Source organism: Crocodylus siamensis, chromosome 2 (genome assembly GCF_052110815.1).
Source record: "Crocodylus siamensis isolate JL-2025a chromosome 2, ASM5211081v1, whole genome shotgun sequence".
Taxonomy (NCBI): domain Eukaryota; kingdom Metazoa; phylum Chordata; order Crocodylia; family Crocodylidae; genus Crocodylus; species Crocodylus siamensis.
In genome coordinates, this window is record NC_143396.1 from 114,728,520 (window position 1) to 114,756,249 (window position 27,730).

At 40.1% G+C, this 27,730-nt stretch overlaps 1 protein-coding gene across 12 annotated transcripts in view; it reads left to right on the forward strand.

Moving 5' to 3' along the window:
* The window catches only part of PRDM5 (PR/SET domain 5), a 172,622-nt gene that overhangs the window by 10,967 nt on the left and 133,925 nt on the right, over positions 1-27,730 (forward strand). For all 12 annotated transcript variants that reach the window (XR_016440802.1, XR_016440801.1, XM_090036622.1 and 9 more), the window contains one exon: positions 20,008-20,130. Coding sequence is in view for 10 of the 12 variants with exons in the window: in XM_090036622.1 (XP_089892748.1) it covers positions 20,008-20,130 (123 nt within the window). In the remaining 2 variants the exon portion in view is untranslated. The remainder of the gene's footprint in view (positions 1-20,007; positions 20,131-27,730) is intronic.

Consider the following 27,730-nt stretch of genomic DNA (forward strand, 5'->3'; position numbering starts at 1 on the left):
GGATGCTAAAAGCCAGTCTTGTTTTCCAAACTCCATCTAGGGAAATACAGGTCTGCCATACCTTTTTAGTTGTTTGCACAGTCATAGCAAATGGTTGATCTTAATTGGCCTTATCAATTACAAAAAATGTAAATTTACAGTCTGTTGCTTGCTGAATGACTTGCGCCTTGTTATCTTGCAATTACCTCACCTTTTCAATACGTTCCTGCAGGTCATCTTCAGTTGATAGTGGTGCCCATAGACATGCGGGGAGGCTGCTCCAAAACACTTTAATTACAGTGCTTCAGCAGCTTCTGCATCTCATCCCCATGCTTCAAAATGGTGGTGGGGTGCTTTAACTGAAGCTCATTCAAAATGGTGGTGGGAATGCTGATGCATGAGATGCAGTGGGTGCGTTAATTAGAGTGGCTCATGGAGCACCCCCATCCCAGACCTGTGGCACATGTAAAAACGCATAAGATACTCTAGCTAGGGTAGCCTTTATAAGATGTTGGGTGGATTTAGGCATTAGTAAGAAGGACTCTTAATTTAAGTCAATCAGGAAGTGCAATACTCTTCTAAATGACCTATTGCTGATGTTTACATTGGAATTTAAACTTACTTCAACAAGCAAACAGTACAATCAAATACTACTAGTGACACTAATATGACCCCAGTGACAGCAAAACAGAAATTGGCTTATAAACTTTATTCTAAAACTATTCTGCAACATTTTATTCCGTCGTACTTCTGAAAGTCTCTAAAAGATTGATGCATACCACATTTTATGAGTTCCTGAAGTTTTGAACCCAGGTGGTACTTGTTTACCAAAGTTGGTCTTGTCGCGCCCCTTAACGCCGGTGCACCCTTGACCTGCGAGCCTGGGTCGGCACGACCGGCTTGGTGCGAGGAGGGGGATTTATGACTGGGTAGGTGGGTGATAACAGTGAGCAGGAGTCAGTATGATTTAAACACAGCGTGATGGTTTCACAAAAGATTTATTTTACTTACGCTTCTGATGTACTGGAGCGTAGGCAGAGGAGCTGATTGATTTATTCAGTTACAGCATGCAGATATCATGTTACCCAGCATTTACAGGTTGGGTAAGACAGTTGCTTCCCAGCGATTCATATAAGCCGTTGCAGTCTGCAGATTACTGAGAGCTCTTGACAAGAAAGATAACACCAGAAATAGAGAGATAAACGGGGATACGCCAGAAAGATAAAATAGGCGGAGAGAAATATTTGTGCACGATCTGTTCTTCTTGAGTGTATACGCAGTTCTCTGCTTTGGGCGGAAGTTCTTTCAAAGTTGTACTTTTCACAGGTGACTAATTACTATACGCCAATTATAAATAATTAATGAGCTGGCACTTGTGCTTTCTTTGTTTGCTCAGGTTTCATAAAAAAGGGGGGTTATTTTTACTTGGGTGGTACTGGTTCTGTTTGGTCACAGGATGGCGTGCATAGTATATTTAATTTTACAACTTTACTAAAGTCAGCTAATCTCGTTATTATAGGTACTTTATCTTTTGTGCTGGGCTGCCAAGGTCAGTTTTTCTCTTTCGTATGAGAACTCAAGTAATTTGAAATGAGGCACAGACAGGGGTGTGTATATGCAACACTGTTAATACAGAGGCATAAATTACAACCACAGAGTTTGTTGTGTTAGCTTCTGACCTTTTGTCATCTGACCTTTTGCCATCGGCATCTGAAATCAAAGACTTTGATCTTTGACAGATCAAATCTGAACACAGATTTTATAATGTAATTTAAATAATACTGAGAGTAACACTGAATTCAAAATGTATAACATTGATGCCATGAAATATGTAAGGTAAAAAGGAGTTGAATATTCCAAATAGATGATTATTCCAGAAGGTCTTCGGGGCAGTTAAGAGGCACTCACCAAGTTAGTGGCTATTTAGCTGAATTAAATACAATGCAAATAAATATGTCATTGACCAGGAAAACTACAGTTCTGTGAAGTATAAACGCAATGAAAATCAAAATAGTGATTTTTTTGGGGGGGGAATAATACATTTATAAAAAAGGCTAAGAAACAAAATTCTTTTCATTTTCCTGGCTCAGATAAATATGGATGTGACAGAACTTGTTTTCTGACTGTGATGTGTGTGATTTTAGTTCCAATTTAGTGGGACCATCTTGTGTAGGAATCGGTGGAAGTTCAGTCTTTCTGTTGGCAAAGATGGATGCTTAATAATGTTTACTGTATAAATTTCCAGGTGTGCACCAGAGCTAGTGGTCTGTGATGTAGTCTGTTATGATCAAACTACTTGATCTGTGATGAGACCACCATTTTGAATTGGCTTCTTCAAGAGGTCACTCTGAGAAAGACCTGGACATTTATGTTTTCCTTTCGTCTTTGTAAAACACAATGCTTAAAATGCATTCCTGTGTGTTCTAGTGAGCCATGGTAATTTTGTTAAAGAAGGTTCTGAAAAATGTCAATATTTGGGATTATAAGGTTAAGTATAGAAGAATGTTGTCATTCGGCCTGCAGTGTTGATGGCAATTCATACCCTTTTGAAGAAATCAGACATTTACGTTGCTTGTTTAAGAGACTCTAGAGGATTGAAACAAGACCATCCTTGATGCAGGTGTCAAATTCATCTCACTACAGAGCTACATACTGAAACATTTTATTGACAAGCCACATGTCAATTAAACTAAGCCTATGAACCAAAAAATCGAAATCAGAAAAAGCTTAACATGGCACCTTTACCCCAGTGCTATCAGTTTCTTGGATTATTTGCACGTAATTTACTATATAGGTAATCTATAAAAGAGAGCCTTGTTTTAGGCTACATAATCCTTGGGTCACTTGATGGAATTCTATCTTGGTACGTTGCAGAAGTCCATCTATTTTTATTCATAATAAGACTCAGGATGGTGATTTCAAATTTTGGTTTATTTGTTCAAAGGGTAGGTGCTGAATATTTTTTGGAAATTATGTTTCACAGAGCTCTCTGCCTCTTGAGGCAACTCAGATGGCTCTCTTGGTATTTTGTTTTCCACCCTCTGTGAGGGGAAGATGTTCTCTTGCATATATTTTATTTGATGTCCCAAAACCAAGCAAGTGGCTTCTTATTTTCAGTAATATTGGATTATGGGAAAGATATGTATTTTTAGTGAACTTTACATCAGAAAGGACTAGAAAGATTTTTTTCACATTTCCTGATGGACTATGTAAGAAAGTTAGCCTGACTAGGATTGGACATAATACACTTAAAGCACTGAATATTGTATATTTTAGGTTTGGTTTCTGTTGCTCTGCCAAGATTTTTTTTTTCCTTCAGTGCTATAAATTAAATCTGAGAAGAACAGACACATGCTAGAAATCAGTAGTTTTATAGTAACTACCACTCATGTTTGTTTATATTAGAAAATAAAATGAACATTTGTTTCTGCTACTTACTCTCAATGCTTGCAATAACAAGTTGGTTTTAGTTATAAATATGGATCTGTGGAAAGTCTCCCCTTGATGTCAGTGGGATTTGGATTAGATGCATGATGATTATGATCAAGTTCTGAGACACTGAAAATGCTTAGTTAATGTTGGTCAAAATTCTTTCAGTTTTCCTTTTAGAAACATGAGTGTGGTATGTGAATGTCTTTATATACAGGCAGTCCTTGACTTAAAAGTTTTTGAGTTACAACGTTTCGCACTTACAGTGCTTATCAATTGACACCCTGTTTCAACTTTATGATGTTAGTTTCGACTTTACAATGCTTGATCTGATGCAACGCCATGCCAACGAACAAGTTCGTTGCATTGCCTATCTCCCTGGAGAACATCTGTCTGAACTTCCTTGGACACTGTCTTTAAGAAAGCAGGCAAGGCTCCAGAAAAACCTGCAGCCAAGATTCTTGAGAAGACTCCAGCCAAGAGCCCTTCAAAAAGTCCAACCAAGAGCCCTTCAAAAAAATCCAGCAAAGTCATCTCAAAGAAGTCCTTCCAAATCAATATGATTTCTGTTTACAGTATAAATACATTAATGTAGCTATATTACTCATCTATGATTGGTTGAGTACTAAATTCTGGGGTATTTTTGGTGAAAATAGGGTATTGGGCCTTGGTTCAGGAACAAATTCCCCATTTATAACATTGTTTCCTATGGGAAAATTGGTTCCAAATTACATTTCAACTTAAGATGCAGTTTTCAGGAACCAATTGTGTCATAAGTCTGAGGACTGCCTGTACAAGGAACCATGTCATCATGTGACAAACCCTTCTGAGCTGAACCCTTGAGTTCTACTCTTTTGCAACTAGCCCTTGGAGCTCTCTTGTCCATGGCAGACTCCTCTTTTCCAGGCATGCCTGGGTCTCACTTGTAATTCACTGGGCCTTAGAGCTCAGTAGAGGAGACTATCACCAGCCCTAAAGTTTTCTTGGGTTTGAAAAAGGAAATGAAGAGGGATTCCCTTTTCCAAAGAAGTGGTATACCTATTGCTGTCAGTTGCCCTGCAACCCCCCTTATCACAAGACAAGTGGTAAGGTATTAAGCAGAACAGATTTACTATACAGAATTTCTTAAAATGGTAAAAAAGATAAAAAATAAAAAAAATTTGGTGTATTTGGAGACAACACAGGAAAAAAAAAAAGGTAAAAGAAAAGAGTCTGCAGATTGAACTACTTCAACCCTACTTTCTCTCTAACTTGTAACAGTCTCTTAGTGAATTCTTAATCTTTTGGCTAAATCATGCCACAAAACTGCAAAGATACGCACATGGGAAACAACATGACCCATACAGCCGTACAAGTGATAAAAATGAACGCAGTCTATTGTTAGCATTTGAAAAAAGACCAAACACAAAGGAAGTTGAATCAATTTGGAAGGATATCTATGCATGTGAAACTGTCATTAATCATAATACATGCCATGACCCAGAATATTTCTTAGACTTTTACTAGAAAGTTTCCAGTGGTTTTTCTCCTTACCAGTTTTAGTAACGCATCCTGGATTTTGACTTGAATTTTAAACCTTAGAAAAACACTTCCGGGATGTACTTATAGTTAACTATCCTAAATTTATTACGCATTCTTTATCACAATTAATTTTCCCTCAGTATTTCATATGCATTCATGTGATTTATTAACTATCTGGTTTCGAGCGTGATTTTTCTAGGGCACAGGCATGAGTACTTTTAGAGCTGTTTCAAAAGGGCAGAAACTGTTATACTTTAAGAGCTACTTGTGGTCATACTGGGTATATAGCAAAACTGCTCTAAATTAAACACTGTTTCATCCTGGGTTAAATCTGGAAGGGTTTTGCTACATTTGTATTCTTGTGACTTGTCTACAGTAACAATTAGAACTTAATTGCTATTGCCCTTTTGAAATATTGCCCTTTTGAAACAACTCCAAAAGTACATGTGCCCATAGTCGCAGTGAACTGTGGAACAGGCCTACTGAATATAGTTCATTATTCAACATTTAGCTGTAGTAATTTCATGGAATATGGAGGAGGTGTTACTTGAAAAGACTGAGGATGATGGCATCTGGCCTTCAATTATTTTAAATGACTTCAAAAATCAGAAGATTTACAAAATGCTACATTCTGATGCAAGCTTGTTTTATAATTACACAATATATTTAAATATGTCTACAGCTACCCTTGCTTTCTAATTATAATAAATATGCAGTTCAACACTCCTGGTGAAGGCTCAGCAAGTTATTAATGGAAATCTGAAGCTATTTTCAGGAAAAAAATGAATGCAATCATATAACATCCATGTAGTTTTTATAATTCTGAGGAATATTTCTTTCTGAAAGGGCCATTGTGAGTAGCTGAAAATTCTCAGGCCTCCACTCAACCGGACTCTGTCTTTCTTCTCGTTCACCCCCCATGCTTTCATGTTCTGGTTCTCTTGGGGAGGTTTGATGATTCCTTGGGTGAAGTTCTGTTTGGCTGGACCTCTTGTTCTTTTGCAGGGCTTCACCTCTCCTATACCTCTTTCCTCTTGTGTCTATGGTGAATGACTCATACCAGTCCCACATTTGTGTTTCTCCTTTAAGCTTTTCTCTGGGCCTCCTTTGTATTTCTCAGTCTTTCATTTGCCCTTTTTTGGGCCTCATTTCTTGAAACAAATATCTGGGCATTAAATCCCTCCTTATCCGTCAATCTGTTATATCAATCCATTTGAAATATCCACAAATTAATGCACTTCCTATTTCTTAATTATTATGATACATTCATTCAAAATGTCCATAAATTCATTTACTTCATATTAATCAATCCTATGGATCATTTTCATTGAAAATGTCCCTAAATTAACTTAGAGCATATTTCTTAATTAGTCCTGTAAATTCATTTAAACTGTCCATAAATTACTTCCCTTTTTATATCTTATTTAATCCCATAAATTAATTCAAAATGTTCCCAACTTAATTCATTTCTTATTTCTCAGCTAAAATATACATGGACACATCTTCTTCTCCTTTTTGATTAAGATTAATAAATTCAGTCATTCCTGAATTTCCCCAGATCTTTCCTGCTTCTGGTTGGATCCTTGCCAAGTCCTAGTCGTGCTCCTTCAGAACTTCTTGGTTTGGCCCTCTGAACATCTGGATCCCATGTCTCCACATGGGTTGTATAGCTCCCTGGCTCTATTGTACTTTTTCCTTTCCAGGGGAAGAACTGAACATTGTCTGTCATCCAACTCATCCTTTTGTTACCTTGCTGGCACTCAGGGCCAATGAGGGTGGTCTGTCTCTGGCACATGATGGCATGCCCTTGGAGGTCCATCCCCTCCCCAGGGCTTGTTCCCAGGTCCCTTTTCCTGGTGCACCAGCAGACATAGATAGATTCATAGACGCTAGGGGTTGGAGGGGACCTCAACAGATCATAGAGTCCGACTCTGTGCCTGAGCAGGAAAGAGTGCTAGGGTAAGATGACCCAAGCCTTATGCCTATCTAGCCTTCTGTTAAAGACCCCCAAGGTAGGGGAGAGCACTACCTCCCTTGGAAACCCATTCCAAATTTTGACCACCCTTACTGTGAAGAAGTTTTTCCTGACATCTAGCCTAAATTTGCTCTCTGTCAGTTTATGACCATTGTTTCACCTCTTAGCCTTCTCTTGCTGGGGCTGAATAGGTCCAGGTCCCTCGGTCTCTCTTCATAGGGCTTGTCCTGTAAACCCCTAACCATTCGAGTGACCTTCTTTTGGACCCTATCTGGAAACCTTCTTGAAGTATGCCACCCAAAACTGGGCACAGTACTCCAACTGAGGTCTGACCAATGTCGCATAGAGGGGAAGTATCACCTTCTTGGTTCTATTTATCATGCATCTGCTGATGCATGATAAAGTGCAGCTAGCTTTGCTGATGATTTTGTCACACTGACAACTCATGTTCATCTTGGAGTCCACTATGACTCTGAGATCCCTTTCTGCTTCTGTGCTGCTGAGAGGGTTATTTCCTTGCCAGTAGGTGTGCTGGATATTTTTGCACCCTAGGTGCAGTACTCTGCATTTGTCCTTGTTGGACTACATCCTCTTGTGTACTGCCCACTTTTCCAATCTGTCCAGGTCTGCCTGCAATCATCCCTACCCTCCGGAGTCTTCACTTCACCCCACAATTTAGCATCATCTGCAAACTGGGACAGAGTATCACATCCAAGTCACTGGTGAAGACATGGAAGAGTATAGGTTGAAGGACCAAGCCCTGTGGGACACCACTGCCCACATCCTTCGAGGCCGATACTGACCTGTTTACTACCGCTCTCTGGGTACAACCCCCCCCCAAGCTAATTTGGCACTCACAGAACCATGTAAGCATCTAAGTTACAGCCTCTTAATTTATTTATGAGAATAGGATGAGATACCACAGTGAAGGCCTTCCTGCAATCCAAGAAAACAATATCCACCTCTACTCCTGCATCTAAGCATTTTGTGACCTTGTTATAAAATGAAACCAGATTAGTCAGGTATGATCTACCTGCTACGAATCCATGTTGGTTGCCCTGCTGCATTATTTTTCCCACTGGACTTACACAGATGTGATCCTTAATAATCTTTTCAAAGACTTTTCAAAGGATGGAGGTGAGACTGATTGGCCTATAATTACTCGGCTCCTCCTTCCGCCCCCTCTTGAAAATAGGGACCACCTCAGCCCTTTTCCAGTCCTCCAGGATCTGACCTGAGTGCCATGAGTGCTCAAACAGCTGTGCCAGTGGTTCTGCTATGACACTGGCCAATCCCTTGAGTACTTTTGGATGCAGCTCATCCGGGCCTGCATTTCTCTGTTTAGCCAAGGAAGTTTTTTGGCTTCTTTCCCCACTTCCCCTCGCACTGGGATTGTCTCCCTCTGTGCCCAGTGGATCGCCTCTTTTAGGAACGACGACTCTTCCTGGACTCCCATCTCACCAATACTCCTATCCTGCAGTGTGTCATTGACTAAACTCTTGAGCACGCTGAAGTTAGTTGTCATGTGACTGTCCTGGACTTGCTTGGTTAAGTTTCCATCTAGTGTGGCTGGCTTTTATTGTTCATAGCAGGGGCTTGTCGCCAGCTCCTGCTACAGTTGCATATCTGAATATCTGTATATCATGAAACTTCAGTTTTATCAAAGGCTATTAAATTTAATGATAAATGATAAGCAGCAAGCCATAGAAATATATCATCCATTTGGAGATAAAATGAATGATAATTGTCCTCCAGACACCATTGCAGACCAAGAGCTCCTGGATCAGTTGTTCCCCCATATAATCTGACAACTTCCACAGTAACATTAAAACATAATCATCTATTCTGCAAGAAGTTTTCTGAGAGAATATCCTTCTAGAGCTGATTTCATCTCCCAAATATAAGTGTCGTATCCTAGCTGCTTTATATTATCAAAAAAAGGGGTCATGTTTTCCATTTAAAAAAGAAAAAAACACTGGGATACAGTAAAGCAGTATTTCTCTTCAGCTTATTGTTTACAAAAATATGTATCTTTGTATTTCTCACTTGATAAAAGCCCAGAAAATGATCTCTACAGAGCAGACAATGTGTGTTTACTGCCTGCCTCATAGATATCCATCTACTTATTGTCATCTAACAGTATGACTTTTTCCTGCCTTTGCCAATTGCATACAACACAGCATTTGCAGTTGAACTCATGAGCATATTGAACTAATACACCAGAATATATGACCCAGTAAGATGCATGTTGAACCTTTGGTGGCAACTTCATTGCAGGTATAAAAATGCCATCCAGCAAATGGCATGGTCAGCCCTGTTGAAAAGTTATTTAAAGCAGCCTGGGCAGCATTATTGAGATCTTTGTGGAATTTTATCTTGTAGCTTGCAAAGTTAATGCATTTTCTTGATGTTACTTTTAGTAGTAATATTGCAGTTAAAGTTATGGTGAAGGATTTGGTGACCTCTCAGTCAGCCATAAGGCAAAACCACTTTTGTGGGATCCCAGTGAGTCTCAGGAATTTCATTTATTTTAAAGGAAAATTAATTTAATTAGTTCAATAACGTACATGGAACCATTAGGCTAAATCTTAAGTAGATGTTTTCCAAATATTTTATCAATTTGAAACTTGGTCAGATATCTGGTGTAGATGTTGGATATCTAATTAATAGCTAATTAGCTATTTAATTTTAATTGAACATTACCTAATTAGTTATAATGCTCTACCTTATTAAGAATTGTTAAATCGTTTAGGTGTCCTGGTATGGATCCAGAGGCATTGATATGAGGCTCACTCTGAATTTATGCCAGAGGGTGTTCCTGGTCAACACAGCTGTCTATACATTCTTGATGAGTTAAGCCATATCATTCCCTTTCAATCTGAGGACTAGATGCCTTAACCACAGTGGTTTGCTGTACCAGCTATGGTTGGGAAAACCTTAGTAGTTAAGTACTTCAAAACTTTTTTGGCTGCCCGGTCATGTACCTGCAGCTGGGAACTGAAATATTATAATGTCTTGTCTACCGCCTGGCCTCATGTTTTTGGATGGCAGAGTGAAAAAAAAAAAGATTTTTTCAGACTTTTGGCCACTGAGGTAGAGCCTTATTTTCAACTCACTTTCCCTCCTTTTCCGGTTCAGACAAAAGCTACAGTTTGGACTTTTTCACAGTCTGCTCAGTCAAAACATAGAACTATAGCTGCTGCTGAAGACTAGATTCCAGGGGAAGGTTTTGAAGAGCACTGAAAGCAGTCTGCAGGGCTGTGAAATAGGAGAAGAAAGACCGTGAGTAGATTGTCTTTCTTCCATGCTAGACAATTGCTGAAGAAAGTAAATTTTGATTAGTAGAACATCAAGGTTATTTAAAAAAGGCAGAGGGTCATTAACACATGCAGAGTGAAGAATCTAACTAATGAACCCTCAATTTAGTTTACTTGCATCAGGTGGTCTGGGTAGAAATGTCACTGCTGCTTCCAGGCAGTTCATTTTAAACTTTGGGTGAAGTGGGAATTAAAGGAAGGTCTGACTGCAAAACTGCATCCTTGTGGATCTGTTCTGGTTGGACTCTGTCCTTCCGTCCATGCAGCTGCTTGAAGGTGGGGAGGGAAAAGAAGAAGCAGTCATCTTTCGGTATTTTATAGAAGTGCACCGATACGTTGGTCCATATCGTATCGGCACTGATAAAAGGAAAATTGACATTATCAGCAGTTGGGGATTTTTTTGGCAGATGTGGCCAATCATGTCTCTGATAAATGCTGTGTGTATGTGCACAGCTGCAGCATGCACACCTGGCTGGTAAGTCTGTTGTGGAGAAGTGGTGGGGAGAGGGAACGAATGTGGGGGGGGACAGGGACGGGACAGGGACGGGACAGATCAAAGCCCCTGTGGTGAGGGAGGGAGTGGGCCTGGGGCAGGCACAGGCATTCTTCAGCTGGGGTAGGGCAGGGGACAGAGCCACAGACAGCTCATTTGGGGGGCATGGGATGTGGGGGGGGTGGATCCTGCTGCAGTACACACCCCTGGTGGAGGCATGGCGGGGCTTGTTTCAGATTGTGTGCGGGGTGAGGGCAGGCAGCCATGGCCAGGGCTGTGCTTGAGCCACAGAGCAGCAGCTCTGGGAGAGGGAGTTATGGGGAGGGCTATGACGAATTTTGGGATGGGTCTAGCTACCCCCATAGCCACCCCCACCCCAGCGCCACCTACCAAGAACGCAGCCTCAGCCCAACCCCCCCCTGCTGGGAAGAACATGGCATTACCTCCAGCCCCAGCCCACCACAGAAGCCCACCCTCATCTCACACACAGCTGGGGGGCACATGCCCCCCCTTGGCTCCCCAGGGGTGTGTGCAGTAGTGGGATCTGTCCCTGCCCTGCACCCCCCCAGACGAGCTGCTTATGTCTGTCTTGTGCTTCACCCTGCCCCAGCCCCACTCCTCCCTCACCACAGGGGCCTCTATCTGCCCCCCCGCGACACCTTCCCAGACTTACCAGCTGGATGCTGCATATCGGTAATCAGATTGGAGGTATCGACTGATATGGCTCATGAATAACTGGCCATCAGTATCGGCCCAAAAAAATTTTTAGTGTTTTATTATTCTGTTCTGGGCAGAAAAATCAGTTTCCCCATTTCAGACACACACCTTAATTTTAGAGGGCTTATTTTTGGGGAAAAGGTGGATGCAGTATGTGAGTAAATGTGGTAATTAGGAAATTGGGGAAGTACAGGCATAGCCTTAAGAGAGAAAGCAAAGGGCAAAAAGGTCAGGGACAGGTATAAATATAGTATAACATGGGAAAAGACTCAACTCATTCCAGATAACAGTATCTGATGAATTATACTGCAGTAGTGTAGCGTAATATTTCCAAGCTAGGTACAGAGATTCAAAAAATCCGAGGTGGAATTGGTCTAAGTTACATGGTTTTCTGTAAGTGGTGTAGTTTAGATTGGTAGCAATCGGAAAACATGTTCGGCCTTTGATGGGGGAGGGGGGATCATGTTCTGTCATTTTTGAACCAGTCTATATGTGCCAAACTTCTTTTCCGTTTTGGGTATATACTGGTTTCTGATCACTTATACAGATAAAGTGTAATGTCTGTACCTGCCTCCAGGAGTCATTATATTATACTATTATATAATATATATAATTCAGTGTCTTGGAAATTAGTAAAGCAGAGCATATATGAAAAGAGTAACAGTAGACATCATGGCTATCCCATTGATTAGAAATAGTAGGGGCAACTGATAACTCATTCATAGAAGTTGTTTTTTCTTTTAAAATTACCAAATATTATGTCTGCATATATAATCATATTGATAGAACAGATGATAAGTTATAAGGTATGTATTATTTCTCTTATAAAGGTGTGACAACTTCAGCCTTACGCAGTCCTGTGCATTACACATGTATTGGAATTTGTTTCTATAGATAAGTAAGATGGGAAGACATAGTTTTAAATATATATCATCATGTATGCAGATGGCAGGGTTACTGTTAACACTTAGATTTCACACATTTTAGGTAGGGAGCATAATAATTAGGTATTAGCACTATAATATTTGCATATGCTTTAAATAGCTTTATTACAGTTCCTTACAAATGATTGCAGTTCTGATACATATTTGCAGGCTTGGGAAATAGATAACAATATGCTGTCGAACACTTTACAAAGGGTTCCCTTAAAAATATCCCGTCTGAGGATCTGACTCTTAAGTTTCCTTATTTAAGTATGCTTTCTTTTCCTTCCCTCAAAAAAAAATCCTGTGGTTCTATGCAGTTCTCTGCCAGCAGTTGTCATACCCCCCTGGATGGGGTAAGGGATTGTAAGGAGCCATTTTCCCTTGGGTGGTGCTAGGGATACAGGAAATGTGAGTTCCAGTTTCCTTTCCTGTATTGGCTCATGAGACTGACCACCTGCTAAGCCCCAGCCTTGCAAGGAGAGATGCAGTCTTAGTATCTCCAGGGTTACTGTGCAGTACAGCTGCTGCTTGACACCATCTCCTATCTTTGTCTCCTGCTAGCACAGCTGGAGCAGCTAGTGGGGTTAGGATGAAATACTGAAGCTACCACGTAAATTTCTCATACTTTCCTAAAGGCACTAGTCGAGTATGAAGTACAGGGAATTCCCTTTGCTGCAGCGGACGTCACTAGTTCAATTATGAGTGCACCTGCGGTGCAGCATCTGCCTGTGTGGTAGCCATTTTAGTTCCAACTCCCTGGAGAATGGCTGAACAGTTTTACAAGCAGAGAAGGCTTAGGCATTTTAACTATATTCTGTGAAGTAATTTTTAACATATCCTGGTCCCCTAAATTTAACACATTCTGTGCTGTGAACTTCAATCATTTGGCCTGGGGTTGGATGGAGGATTTCATGGTGGTTCGGAGTCCAGTTTTTCCTTTTAACCCATTTGATGGGTTTGTGTTGGCTTGTAATTATAGATCTGTCTTTGTAAGGCTCTTTTTATAGATAAAAGTTGAGATTTTTCTTTCATGGCTCTCCAGGGCTGGCTGTGCAAACAAGGGGCTTACAGGAGCTCATCAGTAGGAACAGTGAGTCAGTAATTGTCACCAATCCATTCATTGTAAAATACAATAGTTTGAATATATTTTTCTTGATTTTTTTTTCTTCTGTTTCACATCTGTATATATAATGCAACCTTGTGTCTTTATGAGGTGAAAAAAGCAATAGAAAATATAACACATGTCTTGAAGGGGTTTATGGGATTATTTTGCTCAATAGTTTCCTTATGTGTTAAGTCCTTGATGTGTGCTTGATATCTCTTCATGGGTTGGCAGAGAGTGAGAGGGTCCAACTGAGATGACTGTAAAGCTAAGATGAATTCTTTCAGTACAATTTAAGGATTAAACAAATGAAGAGACATACATGAAAAGGAAGGTAGCAGAACATATGGCTTTTATAATAGGAACTTGATTGTTTCTCTTTTGCAACCTAAATCAGGATCTGATGAAAACATTTACAGAATCTGCATTTTAAGCCTCTACCACCCCTACTCTTGGTAGCTGTAGCTAAGTCCAAAAATTATTAACTTTGCTTTAATTGATCAAAGATGTAAACCTCTGACATTAATTCTTTTCACACAAGTTCTGTGACTTCCTATTCAGCAAATTATGTACCATATTTTCTTGCATATAACAGGCTCCCAAATAAAACTTGCACCTTACTTTTGGACTGCAGCATTCAGGAAAAAAGATTTTTTCTGTATCATGGCTGACTGTGACAGAATAAGCTCATAGAGAAAATTAAGAAACTGTGTGTCCAGGAACACAGCCTATCCAGAAAGCATCCAGACTCTCCTGCAGTGCCACAGTTTCTGGATATTCTGTGTTCCTAGGAGGTCTTACTTTTTGCCACACAAAGTTAGAAAAGACAAGCTAGTCCAATATACTACTTAATGCTTGCACTGGGATTATGGATGGAATTCATATAACCACACTATATAGCAAAGCCCTACAAAAATACAAGTTAATATTGTATTTATCAGCATTCGTATTAGAAAGTAAAGATTGGATGCCCCCCAACATTACTTATCATGATATGCTCCTTCCATGAAAACATGCATGCCACAGTTCACTTTGATGGATCAACTTCTGACGGTTTTGAGATGAAGACAGGAGTGAAGCAGAGTTTTGTTCTGGTGCCCACACTCTCTGGGATCTTCTTTTCTAAGCTGCTGCACTATGCTTTTGATGGCTTTGAGGAAGTCATATACCTTCACACAAGATCAGATGGCAAACTCTACAGTTGATCACATCTAAAGGCCAAGACAAAAGTGAGGCACATGCTCATTAGGGAACTCCTTTTTGCTGATGATGCTGCACTTGCCACCCATGAAGGCCAACTACAAATATTAGTGAATTGCCTTTCCCATGCTTGCAGGATGTTTGCCTTGACTATCAGCATCAAGAAGACTCTGGTTCTAGGACAGGGTGTTCACCAGTCACCATATATCAGCCTTGACACCTCCTGAAGCAGTAAAGAAGTTCTGCTACCTTGGATCCACAATGAGAGCCAACTGATCACTGGATGAAGAGCCAAATGTGCACATTGGAAAGGCATTTTCAGTAAGCTCTCTAAATGAGTCTGGAACAGTACAAAGCTCATAATCAAAACTAAGGTGCTTGTGTACAAAGTCTGTGTCCTCAGTGTCCTTATGTATAGCAGTGAGACATGGTCAACATATTCATATCTAGCAAAGAAGCTGAACAGCTTCCAGCTACACTGTTTACACAACACATCCTTGACATCAAGTGGCAAGATGATCACCAACACAGAGGTCATTGCCAAAGCCAACCTGCCAGCCATCATTGCACTACTCAGTGGCACCTAAGCTGGCTTGGCTATATTTGCTGGATTGAAGATGGGTGCATCTCGAAGGACATCCTGTATGGGCGAATTGCAAGTGGGGAGAGAAGGTTAGGGTGCCCAAAATTACATTTCAAAGACATCTACAAGCAGGATGTGAAGGCTTTTGGAATTGAACCAAACTTTTGGGAGGCCTTAGCAGGAGATGGGACAAAGTGGTGTTCCCTTCTAAATCACGGAGTCCAATATCACAATGAGAAATGATCACTTGAATTACAACAGAAACGTGACCAAAAGAAAGAGCCTGTCAGTACAGCAGTCCCTAATGTCATGTACACCTGTGACCACTGTGGCAGAACCTGCAAGTCTGACATCGGTCTTTACAGCCACAAGAGAAAATGCACCACTAGTCAGTAAAATAGCTGCAGTATCCACCACCACTTGCTGATGAACAGATGCCATATATATTAAAAAGTCTCGGGTCCTTTAGTGATCACCATATTGGTTATGTTGCTATCACCGTGTATTTAAATATTGTATTTTCTTACATATAGCATATACCTTTGCACCCAAAATTACCACCCCTCCCACGTCCCACCCTCCCAAATTAGAGTGTGTGTTAAATGGGGAAGCTGTTTTCTTCAGAGGACAAGGAGTGCTCCTGGAGACAATATGCATGCCATGCAGGTACTAGGATGGCTTTTGCTTGTGTCTACTCCACAATATGAAGGGGCAGAATCTCATGTTAACCTTTTTACAGCCATAGCTATAGGCTGGGCACCATAGCTTGCACCTGCAAAAGCAAGCAAGCTCTTGAGAGTATTTTGATGAGACTTGTAATGTGGAAACAATACTTTATTTACAGGAACTTATATAAAGAACTTCTTACAGTAAAGAAGTAATAGTCTTTCCACTGCCCTTTTCAGAGGTTTGCTTTTGAATTTACAGACATGACTCCTATTTGTTTCACCAGTGAATGAATCTATATGTTTGAAAGCAGAATTTGACCTGCAGTTCTAAAATTTGCCAACTCTTGGTGAAGAGTCTTTCTTCAGAAACACATTTTATTTTTGCAAGGGTAGTGGTAAATTATGAAGATTTTTTTTATTTGTGGAACTACTGTAGTTTTTTTCAAAATCTGAGAACAATATGCTGTCCACATTGATTACTGTAATGCAATGTCGTTTTTCCTTCTAAAAATACCTTACTCTAGGTAATTTAAACAGTCATAGTGGAGGCATATTATATTGCGTCCATTAGAAAAAAATATGGGAAGTATGTTAGTAACTTAAACACAAAGGCATGGTGACCATTTAAATTTCGTTCTTGCATGTTTAAAGTCCATAGCTCTTAAAAATTCTTACTTTGGACACTTGTTGACAGCTTGACAAGAAGATGTGTTCCTTATGTAAACAAATCATATAAATTAAAACTGCTACAACATGATCTTCCATTGTAGCTGTATATCTTTCATGCCAGAAGAGATTGCATTTCAGTGATGGATGAAATGTTGTAAAATAAAATATATAAATATGTACACTTTAATGCCATCATTGAAATCTAGCCTTTTCTAGTTTGGGACATTGCAGCCCTATTTTGCCAACAGTATCCCGACATATCTAAGAATGAGTGGTGAAGAATAACTTAGGCCAGGGGTCAGTAATCTAAGGCGTGCAGGTCTGATCCTGTTCACAGAGCCACTGGGTATGGTCTGTAGAGCTGGGTGGCTTTGACAGTGATTTAGTGGCTTGGGCTTCCACTGTGTTTTGTGGCAGAGGGCTTCACCATCACCATGCTGTTGCTGGGAGGTGGGACAGAAGCAGTGGTCTTAGCAGTGGCAGGGGCCAGGTCCTTGTGTTAGCCTTCCTCAGACTTGCACTGAATCATTTTGTCCTGGTGTCACAAAGTGTTGTTAACTGCTGACTTAGCCTGTTGAAATTGCAGCTGGAAACATGATTATTTACATTCTGCCATTTTGAATTGCAATTTGGACAAAGCACCGGGGCTGTTTTTTTAAAAAGAATTCTATTATTGGATAACACAACCACATTCTGCAGTGTAGGGTTGTTGAATCCAGTTACTGACCATACCTGAGCTGAGAAAATTGGCCAACATAATGTATCAAATGGTAGGACTACAGCTGTGGATGAAATTGCTGGCATTCTAAGGTAGAATCATTGTGATGACAACTCATTCTTTAGTTACTTTTGTGCTAGTGAAATCTTTGTTGCTCTTCTGCTATGGGGAAGTTTTTTTGGAGTGGTGTCTTCATTTAATAAAAGAAATAATGGAACTTTTCTTTCCTCCTCGAAATAGATAGTATGCACCTTTTTATCAATGTTACATCAATTTACTCCTTTTTAACATCCTCTAATACTAAGATAAAAGGTCAGCTAAGTACAATTTAAGAACAAATAACTTGCAGCAGTTTGCAATGACCTAAATGCATCAATTCTGGATGAACTAAGTCTATAGGTACCCACAGTAATTTGCATGTATGCAAATGATCATGGGCATATTTGTTTCAAATCAGTGGTTTTTCATCCCTTTTGTTTCAAATGGCACAGGAAAACCTTGTTAAAGTGGAGGAGGGGGGCAGGCAACTGCTGTGGGTCTAGGTTAAAGCCAGCGTTAGACCCATAGCAGTCCTCTGTTCCCCCTCTGCTTGCCCTCAGCCACTTCTGCCCCCTCCTGCCTCTTTCCCCCCTGCTTTATTGTCACATGTAGCTCAGCACACTCCCACATGTTGTTCTTGGGAAGGGAACAGAGCCTGAGCAGGATCTGACTGTAAGTGAGGGAAGAGAAGAGACTGGGGACAGGAAGGCTGCAGGGGGAAGAAGTGTCCGTGTGTGGGGAGAATCTATAATTTGTCCATATATAGAATCTAATTATTGTGGGGGTTGTCTTCTATTCAGGTTCATCTTAGATTTGGGCAAATATGGTATTAAAAGTCTGGAAATGGACTTTAACGTAAAGTGAGAGAAAGAGAGGTGTCATGGGTTGGAAACTTAGGGGCCTTGTAGCACGTTGCAACGTGAGCTGCTCAAATGCTGATCAGTGTTAGTGCTAGCTCGAGTTTGGAGCAGTCACACTTCAGGCCAGCAGGGGCCTGGAGGACTGAAAGGTAAAATTCCCTGTGTTCCCCACCCATCGTGGACTTCCCTCCTGCCCCCTGGGTCTCCCGCCCTCCTTCCCACCCACAACTTGTGACGCCCATGCTGTCTGCTCCTGGGGACCAGGCAGGGAAGGATTAACTTGTCTGACCTGCCATACCCCCATGACTGCTGCTGCTGGGCTGCTGCTCTTCTTCTAGGTTGCCCATCAGCAAGAGTGGCAGCTGGGCAGGCAGGTTAGTGCTTCCCTGTTAATGCTGTGATAGACAGCACAGGCAGCCACAAGTAAGTGGGGGAGAGGTGGGAGGGACAGTGAATCTGAGGTGCTGGGAAGGGGAGGGGAAGTGGTCAGTGACCCTGATCTGAGCCAATATGGGAGGAAGGATATTCAAATTAACATATAGCCTAGAGTAGCTACATGTTAATGTAACACCAGCTGGATAACACGGGCCAGAGATGAACCTAGGCTGGAGTGGACTAACTTTAAGCCACGTAAAGAATGCTTAAAATTAGCTTCAGATGTTAATGTGTGGACAGTTCAGGGGTTAAGAGCTGTAGGAGCTACCTAAAATTCATAAGACCCTAGAATACTTATGAATGAGCTGATGACTTTTAGAGGAAAGAGGCAGATGTAAACAGTGATTAGTAAGAAGGTTGAGTTCATGTCTGAACTTGAGATGGAGATGGATAGAAATAGCTGGATTTGTAGACTAATGAGGCAGAGAAGTTCAGGAAGGAGAAGATTAGTAGTGCTTAAGACAGCTGACAAATGGTGTGAAATGAGAATAGAGAAATGGTCCTTTGGTGTTTCAAGAAGGATGCTCTTGATGGCCTTGGTGAGGTAAGCATTGGTGGAATGGAAGGGTTGGAAGTTAAACTGGGAAGGATGGTAGAGTGAACCAGAGGGAAAGTCTAAACAATGGGAGAAGACAATCTGCCCAAAGATCTTGGAGAATAAGATAATGAGAAAGATATGACAACACAAGAGTGCGTTGTTAGGAAATGAGAATGAGCCAGACGAAAATGAGCAGATAAAAATAATTTGGGAAGGAGTGGGTGAGAGGCAGAATGTATTATGGCAATAGACAGGAAGGCAGAAGGTCAAAGAACTAGAAAGTTGGTAGGAGTGAAATGTTGGCACCACAGCAGTTGGTAGATAGTGAGCTCAGAAAGAGAATGGGGAGAGGAGGAGGCTGACATGGCAAAAGTGAAGGACAAAAGCACTTCCTAGATATTATCATTTTTTCTGGGTGGGGAGCAAGATCCTAGGCAGAAGGAGGGCGAGAAGGAAGACAGAACTGTGGAGATCCAGGAGTCAGGAAGGCAAGTTAGAGGTCTTTATTAATAAAAAAAAAAAAAAAAAAAGAAGAAAAGAGAATGAAGTCAGAGGAAAAAGATGAGACAGTTACTGGATTTATGAATAGCCCACCTAATGTTTGTTAGTATAAAGCAGATGATAATATCATGTGCTTGAAGTAAAAGATGGATTTTCACCAATATCTAGAGGTGAATGTTGCATGCAGGATTCACCTGGCAAACATCAAGAGGTCTGGACATGTTAAAAGTCTGTGTGCTTGTATAGAAAAATTATATAATTTTATTTTCATACAAGATGCAACCTTTTTCACCCTGTTCCTAGTTTTCATTTTGTTCGATGGTTTTTAATATTTCAGGTTCGTGGGAGTAAAGGTGAAGTCCTTTATGTTTTGGATGCCAGCAATCCACGACATTCTAACTGGCTACGTTTTGTCCATGACGCACCATCCCAAGAACAAAAGAACCTGGCTGCCATCCAGGTAGGTTTGTTGAACCTTACCATTCATCTTCTGTTATTAGTTTAGTGAAGGTCTGCTCTTTTTTCTAGCCTTTATCTCTGGCAAAATTTACAGATTACATGAAATACGGCAGCTTCAGTTTTCCCAGCACCATAAATAAATATCTACAATGATAACCAGACCAAGGACTGAGAGCATTTTTAGAAACAATTGAATGTTCTTTGAAAGGTTTTTAATTAAATAGCTCTGATTGAATTATATAAACTGTATTTAAATTTAATTTTAATTTATATTTGCAGAAATATTCGTATAATATTGCTACAGTTATTTTTTTTTCATGAAAACCATATTCATCTAGGCTTCACTTCATTGATACCATTCCCATAATTGAAGACAGACATGGATTAGGGTTGAGATGGATCAGGGTAATTATCTTACAGGCTTATCCAGGTTCTCAGTAGAATTACTGAGCATATGGATGAGCAAGGAAAGCAGAATCAAGCCTTTATTTTTAAATTATTTTAAAAGTAAATAGTCAAAACACATGCAAAATATTCCACTGGAAGTCTAGCTCAGTGGGTCTGCTAGACCTCCAGAATGTTTAAGCAGAAATCAAGTGAAAGATCATAACGCTTTAATTTTCTTCATTAGTCTTGGGTACAAAAATGAGTTGCATACTTATTTGTTGCAGATAATAAAGTTGAGGAATTTTCAAAGATTGAAAAATGAAAGACCAATTGCTGAAAAAGACTATTTAATTAGAGTGTATTACATTTAACTGCATAGCCTTGTGACTGAAAAAATGTTATGTACTTATGCAAAGTATGAACTTACTAAAACTTAATGTAATTAGTCCTGATTGAGTACACAGCACTGTCAGTGCCATGGTTATTAGCGGGCCAAAAATGATTGGATCCCAACATGTTCAAGACTTCTAATGTCAGAAATGCTATTAGAAACCTTGAAAATAATGGGGATTAGGTACTGTTGGGACTAATATCTTGCCTTATTTTCAAGACTTCTAATAGTAGCCTTGAAATTGTTAACTCCTCTCAATTTCAAGACTTTTAGTAACAGCACTTCTCTGTATTTGGCAACAAAGATTATGTAATTAAACAGAATACTGCAATTACATTACAAAGCAAACAGTGAGGGTAAAATGTACTATGCACTCAGGTGGCTAATACACTTTATATGTATCTAGCCAATGTTTGTTTTTAATGTAAAGACTGCGCCAAAAAATCGGGACTGGTATTATGTATGCAGTTTGGTGAATTAATGTCCATTCAATATACATTCAAATGGAGATGAATATAGTCTCCAGTCCTGTAATATCCATGTTGATTGCAGGGTGCTCTTGGAGTCTGTTGGCTTGAATGCAACTCAATGTGGGTGCAGCAGACCACCCATGTACTAGATGTTGTGGAACAGAGAAAAAAATCCCCAGCTTTAAATAGCTTTATGCAGGCCTGTTGAAGTACTCAATGGCTTTTTTACTTCAGTCTTTACAGGCAAGGTCAGTTACCAGACTACTGTATTGGGCAGCAGTTGGGGGAGGAGGCAAGCAGCAGATAGTGGCAAAAGAACAAGTTAAGGTCTATTTAGAAAAGCTGGACATGTACAAGTCCACGGGGTCAGATGTAATGCACCTAAGGGTGCTGAGGAAGTTGGCTGATGTGATCTCAGAGCTGCTGGCCACTACCTTTGGAAACTTGTGGCAGTCAGAAGAGGCCCTGGATGATTGGAAAAGAGCAAATATGGTGCCCATCTTTTAAGAAAGGGAAGGAGGAGGATCTGGGGAGCTACCAACCACCCAGCCTCATTTCAGTCCCTGGAAAAATCAAGCAGCAGGTCCTCAAGGAATCAGTTTCTAAACACTTGGAGGAGAAGGTGATTATGAATGGTCAGCATGGATTCACCAAAGGAAAGTCATGCCTGACCAACCTGACTGCTTTCTTTGAAAAGATGATTAGCTTTCTGGATGTGGGCAGAGCAGTGGATGTGATGTATCTTGACTTTAGCCAGGCTTTTGATATGGTTTCCCACAACCTTCTTGCAAGCAAGCTAAGTAAGTCCAGGTTGGATGAAGGGCCTGTAAAGTGGTAGAAAACTGGTTGGATCATCAACCTCAAAGAGTAGTAATCAATGGCTTGGCAGTTATTATCAAGTGGAATGCCCCAGGGGTTGGTCTGAGGCCAGTTGTATTCAATATTTTCATCAGCTATCTGGTAGATGGGGTGGAGTGCACCTGTAGCAAGTTTGCAGATGACACCAACCTGGGGGGGAGTAGTACATACACTGGAGGGGAAGGCTAGGATTCAGAGACACCTAGACAAGTTGGAGGACTGGACCAAAAGAAATCTCACGAGGTTCAATAAGAAGATGTACAAAGCCGTGCGTTTAGGACAAAACAATCCTACATACTGGTACAGGCTGGGGGCTGACTGGCTAAGCAGAAGGTCTGCAGCAAAGGACCAGCAGGTTACAGTGGACAGTAAGCTGAGTCAACAGTGTGCCCTTGTTATGAAGAAGGCTAACAGCTTCAAAGGAGTGTCACCAGCAGATTGAGGGATGTGATTTTTTCCCCTCTATTTGGCACTGGTGAGGCCACATCTGGAGTACTGTGTCCAGTTTTGGGCCCCCCACTGCAGAAAGGATGTGGACAAATTAGAGAGAGTCCAGTGGAATGCAACAAAAATGGTTAGAGGGCTGAGGCATATGACTGAGGAGAGGCTGTAGGAACTAGGCTTATGTAGTCTGGAGAATTGAAGACTGAGGGGGGACTTGATAGCAGCCCCTGCCTGAAGAGGGGTTCAAAAGAGGATGGAGCTAGACTAGTGGTGGCAGATGACAGAACAAGGAGCAATGGTGTTAAGTTGCAGCAAGGGAAGTTTAGGTTAGATATTTGGAAAAACTTTCTTACTAGTAAGACAGTAAAGCACTGGAACAGGCTAACTAGAGTGGTTGTGGAATCTCCATCCTTGGAGGGTTTTAAGATCCAGGCAGACAGAGCATGGTTTTGATGATCTAGTTGGGGATGATCCAGTTTTGAGCAGGGGGTTGGACTAGATGACATCCTGAGGTCCCTTCCGACCCTATTTTTTTAAGGTTCCCATGAACCTATTTTTTACGATTCTAACAAAAATATGCATTCTCTCATTAAACTATAATACTGAAAATATGTGAGTAGTACAGCTGGACAAAATTCTTCATGTGGGTCATTTATTTTCTATAAAATGTATTTTCAAATTGTCTGAGTTTATTTGTAGATTTCTGCCAACTATTTTCAAATTTCAAATGTGAAACCTTTAATTTTGTTTCTTAAAATTTACCTGTTCATTTTGAAGTGGCAGCTTTTAAAACAAAAAAATAATAACCATAAAGGAATTGAACAATCCTTCAGATGATCAGAACTTTTTTTTTATTGGCAAGGATTTTTTTTTCAGATCAAGTTAAACAAACACGTCTTTCGATATACTGGTTTGCATACTGAACCGAAATATTTAATCATTTGCACAGCTTGATTTTCTAAAATTCCTTTCAATGTCCAAAGAAGGGACTTACTCTTCTATAATCTTACATTCTTGGTGACTCCAATGTCCATGTTGATGACATATCCATTCCCTTCGCTGTATTTTTCCTTGCCTTTTCCTTTTTATTCAACCTAGTTCATCTCTCCCACTCCCAACGGGCTATTCACTCAACTAGAACTTCATCAAGAACTACTCTCTATGTGATCTCTGTGTTGCTGAATTCCACATCTCTGACATCACTTGGTATTGTTTAGTATCATCTATCAACGTCTCCCATCATGTCCTCAAGTTAGCCTTTCTGTGACATTTGTTGCTCTCATCTCTCTCCTGCCTTACCTTTTCCTCCATTGTTATAGTAGTCATTTTTTTCCATTCCTTGTTCTCCACCATCCCTGACTCTCTTCTTCTGTCTCTTACCACAATGTCTGTTTTGTCATTTCTTAGCTCTGGATGAGCCCCAGAATCCTTCTGTGCCAGAAAGCATCTCTGGGATGAAATTCTAAGACCATGTAAGCTTTTTGCATGGAAATGTTGTTTCCTGCCTCCTTCAATTCCGGCTTCTTTCTAGCTAAACAACAAAGCTTCTCCAAGTATTATCTCCAATTACCCAAAATATTACCCAGCTGTTCTCCATCTCACTCATCAGATCATTTCCTCTTCCTACCTACACTTCTTCCTACACACAGAATTTGACTAATTTCTTCCAGAAGAAAATTGATAAAATACCCCGACTTTCCTGCTCTCCTCAGCTTGCCTTCATTTCCTACAGATGCAGAGGTTTATTGCTTGCATTCTTGCTCTAACTGCTTCACTTGTGCTAGAAATCCCATCCTGTCTCTTTGCCTAATATCCCTTGCATTCGCTCCTTTCTTCTTGAATCTTCTGCTCCTAAAATTACCAGCATGATTTTCCAGTGTCAGAAACCTTCCTTGACTATGGGTGTCTTTTCAACTGCTTTTCATCCTTTCATCTCTAACTTTACTGACTGTATAGTGTTGCTGCCTGGAATTCATATCCTGAAAAGCCATTCAATCTTGCTTGCACTTCTTGAATTCAGCTGTAACCAAACTCTTGCCGAAGTATCTCCATCTGCTTCATCTGTCAGCTAGCTTTGACACAGTCTGTGATGCTCCTTCTTCAGATATTGTCTTTTGCTTTCATAGACCGTGAGTAGACCTTGAGCAGTATTTTGGTTTTCATCACTCAAATAGCAAAATGAAGACTGCAGTAGAATTAAAGGGCCTGCCAGATGTGACCAGAGTGATTAGAATCATGGAAAAGTTTCCATATTGGGAAAGAGAGAAAATATTAGAAAGGAAGGGATAAATATGATTGGTCTATGAAGTAATGAAAAGAACAGAGAAGATAAATTTGGTATTTGTATTTACCAAATTACCTAGATTTTATTCAGCACATCAGTAAACATGCAGCTATCAGTGACTATAATATACCCATCTACTTTGTGACCCCAAGATTATACTTATACTAGGTGCTGAACTTCAGACATATTCAGAAGGACCACTAGTGTATGAAAGTCTCTGAAGGATTGGAGCCTTCTTTAGTATATATGAGTGCAAATGCTAAAGCTCTGATCTCCAACATACTTCACAAAACCAGTCACATACTTCTTTAATATTATATTGCTATGTATTTTTCGTCTTTTCATCTATTTGCAAATTTAGGACCCATCTCTTTAATGGCATGCTCCATGGAAATTTTCTTGAATAAATGGGAGTTCTTTTCTTTTAGAACAGTTCCAAGAATGGGGCTTTTATTTACTATTAGAGAGAAATAAACTATCCACCTGTATAGCCTTTATTAAAGTAATGCAAAGATAATGTGTAAGACATGGTTTGTAATCACTGCAAAAAGGAAATTTAATTGTCAGCAAAGTGATTTCAACTTCAGTATCATTGACTCTTATTACACAGTTAAAAAAAACAGTTCAGTCACGTTACTGAAAGAATTCTGAAGCAATTAAAACATTAAAATAATTCATAATGCAGATTATCTGTATCAAACACAAGAGAATCTTAATATTTCAATTGAATAATGACATATTGTCTAATACAGTGAAATATGTCAGTGTAATTATATAGAGGGCTAATTATCTAATTAACAAGAAAAAATGGAAAACTTAAATTTGGAGATGGCTACAAAACACTTGTTCTAACTGGTACATTATAATTACCCTAATGAAAAGTAGAATATCTTCTGATGTTAACCTCAAGACATTTTATTTTATGAAAAGGAGGAGTTCTTTTGGAGCTTGGTGGTATTATGAATCAGCTACTTGATTTTATCTTCATAGCCCTTTGTTCATTTTTTAAAAATTGGACTGTGGGTAAATGCTCCCATGATGATTCTCACCACTTCAAGAAATATTGTGCCAGCACTTACAATGATTAGCTATAAAACATAATAATACTGGTAATTAGAAGTCTTGGGAGAAAACACTCCCTTAGAGCGTAAACCTATCCTAATATTGATAAATTGTGTAGGGCACTTTTGAGCAGTTCTTTAGAATACTCCTGAAAATTCTCTAGGAAAATTACAGAAACAGAGATAAATTCTGTTGTCTTTCACTGACAAAGCATGGGTTTTTGTTTTGTAAAGAATCTAGAAAGAACTTCTTGACATACTCTAGAACAGGGGTTTTCAAATGAGTATGCATGTCCCAGGAGTACGTGGCACTTTGCTAAAGGTTTCATACCTAAATTTCAGTAATGGTGAGGAGCTGCTGCTTAGTCAACACATGGTGAGTAATGGTATCGCCTCACATTGACATGTATTTACACTCTTAAGGAATGAACGTGTAGAGACATGTGGGGGTATAAGCAGCAGTACTTTGAAGAGAAAGGGCTACACTGTCAAAAAAGTTTGCAAACCACTGTTTTAGAAAGCTTTGTAACCAGATACCATCACTATAACTTGGAGTAATACCATACAAAATGCAGTTTAATGCAAGAAGGCTGCTAATCAGTTTACTGTTTGGCTAGTTTTTGGTCTTGCATTTAAAAGGGGGAGCAAATGGATATTGTTGCACATGTACAAATATGGTGGTGAACCTATTCCTGAGTGGACTGAAATACACTAACAAATTACTCACCCTGAGATTACTCTAGTTAAGGGTCACACTCCATGAACAATGTTGTCTAGGTCTTAAGGTTTGAATAATATGCTTCCTGTTGAGTGCATAAAGGGAATTTACTGGGCATAAGGAATTGGGCCTTTAAGTTTTTTGTTTTTAATTAAGCTACTTGTGTGAGGTACCTGATTTGGTGAACTATCACTTAGATAATAGCTATTTCTGGTAATGCAGGATGTTAGGATTCTGAAAAATATGTAATGCTTAGGAGTCCAGCAACTAGAAAGTGTTTCTAATAGCTGTTTGATAAAAAATGAACATTTCTGTGTGAGAATCAGCGGTGGACTGAAAAGTGGGATTGTATTGTGGATGTATACTTTTTTCGTACGTCCTTTTACAGTTTGAACTGATAAATCCATTGTCTCTCCTGCCAGTTAACTCAGAAGTTTTATATGCCGTTTGTAATTTAGCCACAGAGTTACTGTTCTTGGATTGTATTTAGGTAGTCAGACTGACCTCATTGCCTTTAGCTGTGACACATTATGATGTGAAATATAAGTATGTTCTACTCTAGGCCAAGCCTAGAGTAGGCTTGTTATAAACTGATAAATAAATTTGACTTGTAATACCTAAGCAACAGTCCTATTGGGCACGTCCAGACAAGCACACACGTGCCTCTTGCCCCGCCTCAAACCCCATTGAGGTGGGGCAACAGGCATGTGCAGGAATGAAAAAATGTTCTCCGTGCTGCAATTTTGCAGCGTGGGGAGCAAATCAGAGCCCTGGATATCCAGTGGTCTAAAAAAATCGAAGTTTAAAAAAGCAGACCAGGGCACCCTGAGGCAACTGGAGACTGGGTCCTCCATAGAGACGCTCTGGCTGCCAGAGCCTCTCCATGGTTGGCCCCTTGCCCTGGGGCTGTAATGCGCAGCCAGCCAGGCCACATGTTTCAGCACCAGGGCTCTGGTGCTGGTGAGTATGTGGTTGGGGGGGTTAGAGG